Raw genomic sequence first — 6728 nt, 5'->3', positions numbered from 1 at the left:
TAACACATTAAAATCAGTAAAAAATAAAAAATACAAGTGATAAAATACACGTAGAAAAACAGCTAAAAGAGGAATTGAAAAGCAGAGTGCGATTAGAAAAAAAATAAAAAAATAATAATTAAAAATAATAAAAAATAAATAATTAAACATTATATATTACTTATGTCCTATGTTTATGTTTATACTGTATATTTTTATATTTCCTACACTGTTTTTTTTTTTTGCACTGCTATTGGAGTTGTCTTTTAATCTTAATCTTAATCTTAATCTTAATCTTAATCTTAATCTGTGTATAATGACAATAAAATTATTCTACTCGGATCTGCAGGCAGAAGTCTTTATATACAAAGCCCAGCACAGAACTGCAGTACCTAGATCAGTAATGCTAGTACAGTCAGCGCTCTATAGTGTCAGATCCGCTCTATGTGTCGAATCTCTATCCGCCGTCGCCGTGGATCTTTTTACGTCAACCGGAAGACAAGACGAGCTACGTGTCAGGAAAAAAGGAGAGTCCGCTAACAGGCCGCCTGAAGCTCACTCGTCCGGACTATTTGAGCTGTTTTTACCCTTCGTGTGGACTCGTTTCGTCTCGCAGCATCACAATAAGTGCCCGTGCTGTTGTGAGGCGACGATGTTGACCAAATTTGAAACCAAGTCGGCCCGTGTTAAAGGTAAGAGAGCACCAGCTGCGGTTAGCACAGGAGCTAATGCAGGCGAGCTGACTCTGGTCGTTTATCGTCCTTTAAAGTGTCTTTAAAGTGTCTTTAAATGAGCTAATGGCTTCATTCAAAGCAAAAAGAGGTTTATATATCACAACCTCTAACTTTAAATCATCTGTCGGGACCTTTTGATGTGTGTTTCCTTGTTGCTGATGTATAAAAACAGCTGACTTCTCATCAGCTGCAGTCTAATAATCCCTAAATATCCTGTTTTATAATGATGTTGTTTTATATTTCAGGCCTGAGTTTCCATCCCAAGAGGCCATGGGTTCTTGCAAGTTTGCACAACGGAGTCATCCAGCTGTGGGACTATCGCATGTGCACACTGATTGACAAGTTTGATGAGCATGACGGTAAGAGCAGTGATCTGACCGATGTGAAACACGTTATTGTCAGTGTTATTCCACCCTGTTCTTCGATACCTGGTGACCGATCAATAACTGATGTGTCTCGATCAACAGGCCCCGTCAGAGGAATCGATTTCCACAAGCAGCAGCCTCTGTTTGTGTCTGGTGGAGATGACTACAAAATCAAGGTGTGGATCATTTCGCACTCACATGTTGCCTCATAGAAGTGTTGAAAGGTTCAGATATTTACATTATATTAAACATCTACTGTATCAATAATACACATAACTCTGAGATTACATCTATAGGTATATATATATATGCACTGTTACTATTGGCTGCTATTTACTATTTACTGTTTTCACTTTTCTTTTTTGCACTACCATAAGTATTGTATATTGTATATTTTATATTTTATTGTCTATCTTTTTTATCTTTTAGCATTAGTAAATGTCTTGTCTGTTGTGCCTGTGCTATCTGTTTCATCGTGGGAGAGTGAGAAACGTCCTCTCGATTACCTTATGTGTCTGGTGCATGTGAAGTAATTGACAATAAAGCTGACTTTGACGTTTGACTTTGATATTCTCAGTAAATGTTCCTATTTTGACCAGGTGTGGAACTACAAGCTGAGACGCTGCCTCTTCACTCTCCTTGGACACCTCGACTACATCAGAACCACCTTCTTCCACCACGTGAGTTGTTAAAAATGCCATTTAGTCGCTGATTTCAGGGTACAGAGCGACAAGGACTTGGTGTCTTGTCATCCGTACGGAAAAGTAAATCTGAAACGAATGAATTTATATAATATAATCATTTCCCTCTCTGTAGGATTACCCCTGGATTCTGAGCGCCTCAGATGACCAAACTATTCGCATCTGGAACTGGCAGTCCAGAACTTGTGTCTGGTAAAACACACTGCATTTTTTAAAAGTTATTGTTTAGTAATACCAAATAATTATGCATTGAGGATTTACTTAGATTTAATATCTTGCACAAATCATGTCAACACCCCAAACAACTGCTTAACAGACTTTCAGGGTCATAATGATCCTTATTGTCATGAAGAAAAATATTAAGATGATCTGTGACCTAAAATATCTTGACTATGTCCCTCCTTTCCTCTTCATCCACAGTGTGCTGACCGGCCATAACCACTATGTGATGTGCGCCCAGTTCCACCCCTCTGAGGACCTGGTGGTGTCCGCCAGTCTGGACCAGACCGTGCGAGTGTGGGATATTTCCGGTGAGGGCCTGGGGGATGGCAGACCAGAGGACAGTGGGCTGGGTTGAGGAAAAGGGTGGGAGGGCAGTGTGGTATTGAGGATGAGGAAGAAGCAGGAACCGGATCATAATCAAGTCCTGCGAAGCCTCTTCTTCCTCTCCTACTTGTAGAGGACAAATCTCTGTGGGCTGTTTGCAGAAACACCTCTCATTTCAGGAAAGACAGGCAGGGAATGTATTGTCCGGACACATTTATAGTGCGGTATTTGTTAATGAAATACTGCACTATACATACGTGTGCTGAATGAAGTAAATGAAGATCAGAGAGATGTAAGAAGTCGAATATGAAACGAGAGAGGTGTTTCTGTGCCTCTGCATGCTCTTAAAATCTTTGTTGTTGGTGTTTCTTGTCTTCCCACTAACTGGCTCACACCTACTGTCACTTTCTAACACGTGAACATGCATAAGATCGCTCTGTAACTGTTTCTCCTGTCTGTTTTTTCATGTCTTTATTTGCTTTGACATTTTCCAGCGTTGAGCATGATTGCATTATCCAGTTTTAATGAGCTCTTAGGTCATACAGCGTCATAGCAGGGCGTAGACTTTTGAACCCTTGTTACATGCACGGCCTCCACATTCAGCCTGACTGCACTCATACTTTCATTATAGGAAGTCCATACTGCTTCCCATACTGCTGTCTTACCATTTTCTTGATTTAAATTGCATCAAGAAATGAATCCGTAACTACTAACATGTTTGAAAGTGTATCTTTTACAAACTTTCACTTCCTCAGTACTAATTTAACGATGTTTTTTTACTCCCCCTGGCATGATAGTTACACGACTGGCTCTACTATTCAAAATTTAACCTGGAACAAACAACGTGTGTTTATATTACTAGATTTATATTCTATTGCCATCTTCATTCCTAACCCAAAACTGTGACATGTCAGATGCTATTAACTCTGCATGTGACTCAAACAGCTGTGCAGAAACATGCATGAGACTCTTAAGAAAACCAAAAAAAAACCCTCCTCATTTTCCTGACATCCAATGCCCCATCAGAGCACGTCTTTACAACGCCAAGCACCACCCACCCCATCCCCATCAGCCAGGTCCACACGCACCCTGCGTCCTCCTTTCCCATGCTCTCCCTGGAAACATCCACACATGCACATGGGTTCCTAGTGCCATTTCTTCCCCCCCCCCTGTATCATCTCTTCGTGCTGTTGAACTATCTGTTCACCACATTGTTTTAATGGGTAGAAATCATGAATGCGAGCTGTGTTTTCTCAATCATTTTTTTTTCCTGATCTCATTTGAGTCTCGGAGGTAATCACTGTCTTCCGCTGCTGTCGAATCAAATCATGAGTAATTGTGATTTTAATCTGTATGTGAGTGATTGATTAACCCAATCAAAAGTACTGTCACAGCCATGATTGTTTCCAGACTCAAGTCGGTGTGGAATGAGAGAGCAGAGGTTGTGTTGGTGTGTTTTTCACCTTGTGTGTGTTCAGTAGTCCAACAGTTCTCCCTCCCATTCCCTCTGTTGTCTCTCTTCTCCTGTGATATTACTTCATATTTAATTATTTTAACAAATTGTGTCTTGTTTTACATTTTTTCCCTTCCTCCCCTGTACTGTGGTTGTGGCCTTGTGTAACATGAATATGGCTCCTTCCTTGCCTGCGATGCCCTGAATGTTGGTTCCAGGTCTGAGGAAGAAGAACCTGTCTCCGGGCGCTGTGGAGACGGAGGTGCGCGGCATCTCTGGCGTTGACTTGTTTGGTGCCTCGGATGCGGTTGTCAAGCACGTCCTCGAGGTGAGCAGTGACCTTCAAGTGTATGATTCAGTGCATTCGGTTTATTTTCTTGCAGAGTCTGATATGTCGTTGTTTGAGTGAGTCAGCCTTTTACTTTGAAAGGTGAGCAACGGAAAAGCGCCTGCTCATGATGTCTTTTCTCTGAATCTGCAACAATAACACTAATAGTGGTAAAACGATGCTACCATAAGGTTCAAGGTTACTGTATTTGTACCTGTAGGTAGACTTAGTTTGCAGTAGAAGACAAAAATCTTGACATAATTATAAAAACGACAAACAACTCAGACAATAGACAAACGTGATAAATGATAATGTGACTCACAAAGAGAGAACAATATTAGAACACTAGATGAATAAGGTAAAAAAGCAGGTTAAATAAGAACACTTCTGTGCCACGTTGCTACAACTTGTTAATCTGAATGATAGAAAGCTATTTTTATACCGCTTTGTTCTTCATCTTGGGACTATCAATCCAGAAGGAAGAAGCTGAAATTCACTGTGTAAGGGGTGGGAGTCGACAGGGAGTCGTTAGTGTAAACAGTAGTCGTGTCTGCTGAAAAGCCAAAGAGAAACAAGCTTAGTGTTCTGAAGAAGTTTTCCAAATTGTCACTGACAGTTTCCTCCTGTTCATGGAAACTACCAACTAAATTGGTTTTGGGGCTGAATCTCTCTCTATATTACGTCATTCTTGGTGTGTATTTTTGAGTCCTGAGTTATTACTCCTCGAGGTCCAGTAATGTCCCACCCAAGGAAATAAAATAACCTCGCCTGGGTTGCGTTTAAACATTAATAACAGCGGCGTGTCATCCAATGAAAGCAATGGAAAATGGGGACACAACCAGGCACAGGCACACTCATCTTTGGACTCTGAAGGAGGCAATGAAGGGATGACAGACTTATGGATAATATAATATATATTTTCTGTGCTTTTTTTAATAAACATTAACATATTTCCATAATTCTGAAAAGAAAAATTCTACTGGAAAATAATTTGATGCTAAATATTTGTTTTACCCAGAGAGGGCAGCCTGTGTTTTAGTGTTCAGAAAGCCTTCACTCCTTGGCCTCAGTGCTGGATTTTTACTTGTGCTTGTGTAATGTGATTTATGTGTCTGTGTCCAGGGTCACGACCGGGGGGTCAACTGGGCTGCCTTCCACCCCAGCATGCCTCTCATAGTGTCTGGAGCCGATGACAGGCAGGTTAAGATCTGGAGAATGAATGGTAAGTGATTCAGAAGTCACTAATGTTCGTCAACAGTCTGCTGCCCAGTGTCCATCATAACTGAGCCCGGTTGACATTTTCGGATTTCGTTTTTTGTCCGTAATGTTAAAAAATAAAAGCTAAGGGTCTATTATCAATGTAAATGTTCACTCAGTATGGCCTGTCTCTTTGTCTCTTTTTCCACCTTTCTTCTATGGTCTCTGTCTCCAGAATCGAAGGCGTGGGAGCTGGATACATGCCGCGGTCACTACAACAACGTGTCCTGTGCCGTCTTCCACCCGCGCCAGGAGCTCATCCTTTCCAACTCTGAGGACAAGAGCATCCGGGTGTGGGATATGTCCAAGAGGACCGGAGTGCAGACCTTCCGCAGGGACCATGATCGTTTCTGGGTGCTGGGGGCTCACCCAAACCTCAACCTGTTTGCTGCTGGTAGGTGGTGACACTGGTCTGCCTCTGTACACATTTAACAAAGACAAAAGTTCAAATTATCCAGTTCATGAGTCTAGTGTTAGAGTTAGTGAAAGGTTACTGATCATACTGCCTCAAAAACCCCCAAATTGCTACATTTAAAACGTGTGTGTGCGTCCTTTAGGTCATGACAGCGGCATGATTGTGTTCAAGCTGGAGCGCGAGCGCCCAGCATACGCCGTGCACGGCAACATGCTCTACTACGTCAAGGACCGCTTCCTCCGCCAGCTGGACTTCAACAGCAGCAAGGACACTGCTGTCATGCAGCTCCGCAGGTAGGTCACTTCTTGCGGTTGTGCAGTGCAACCAAACCTCACCCTCATTCTGACCGGTTTAAGGCTTTTGTTTAAGTAATTGAATACTAGCGTGTAACATGCTGTGTTATTTATATTATCTTGTCCTAGTGGGTCTAAGTTCCCAGTGTTCAGCATGTCTTACAACCCTGCTGAGAACGCTGTCCTGCTCTGCACTGTAAGTATCTCTTAATTAAAACACACATAAATGACACTTAAGTTTATTGTTTTCCATATATTTTATGTAATGCTCTTTACATCCTGCAGAGGGCAACCAACCTGGAGAACAGCACCTATGACCTGTACTCTATTCCCAAAGAAAGTGACTCTCAGAACCCTGATGGTAAAGAAAACCTGAATCATTGCTTGTACTTTGTGACGCTCTTTAAGTTGTTTATTGGATGCCAAGAGGAAGGATTCCTTTAAATATAGTGTACATAGTGACTACAATAACAGAATCGGTCTTTTTCACAGCACCTGAGGGGAAGAGGTCCTCTGGTCTCACTGCAGTCTGGGTGGCCAGGAACAGATTTGCCGTCCTGGACCGCATGCACTCTGTAAGTCCAGTTGCAGGTCTAGAAAGTATGGATTTGTTTAAGAAAGAAAAAGAGGATGATCTTGAAAAGTTGGGAAATTCTC

General features: G+C 41.9%; 1 protein-coding gene across 1 annotated transcript in view; it reads left to right on the top strand.

The window, feature by feature from the left end:
• Nucleotides 1–471: 471 nt before the first annotated feature.
• copa (COPI coat complex subunit alpha) overlaps nt 472–6728 on the top strand; it is a 12731-nt gene continuing 6474 nt past the window's right edge. The window contains exons 1-13 of the mRNA XM_035670279.1: nt 472–671; nt 959–1072; nt 1181–1254; nt 1678–1758; nt 1895–1971; nt 2200–2309; nt 3997–4106; nt 5229–5328; nt 5539–5757; nt 5921–6071; nt 6201–6267; nt 6357–6432; nt 6564–6646. Of these exons, the coding sequence (XP_035526172.1) occupies nt 632–671; nt 959–1072; nt 1181–1254; nt 1678–1758; nt 1895–1971; nt 2200–2309; nt 3997–4106; nt 5229–5328; nt 5539–5757; nt 5921–6071; nt 6201–6267; nt 6357–6432; nt 6564–6646 (1302 nt within the window). The 5' untranslated portion in view covers nt 472–631. The remainder of the gene's footprint in view (nt 672–958; nt 1073–1180; nt 1255–1677; nt 1759–1894; nt 1972–2199; nt 2310–3996; nt 4107–5228; nt 5329–5538; nt 5758–5920; nt 6072–6200; nt 6268–6356; nt 6433–6563; nt 6647–6728) is intronic.

This window comes from Morone saxatilis, unplaced genomic scaffold, assembly GCF_004916995.1.
Source record: "Morone saxatilis isolate NCDOM2014 unplaced genomic scaffold, NCSU_SB_2.0 Contig23, whole genome shotgun sequence".
NCBI lineage: Eukaryota > Metazoa > Chordata > Actinopteri > Moronidae > Morone > Morone saxatilis.
Note: the sequence above shows the minus strand (reverse complement) of the source record. Positions and strands in the feature narration are given on the sequence as shown.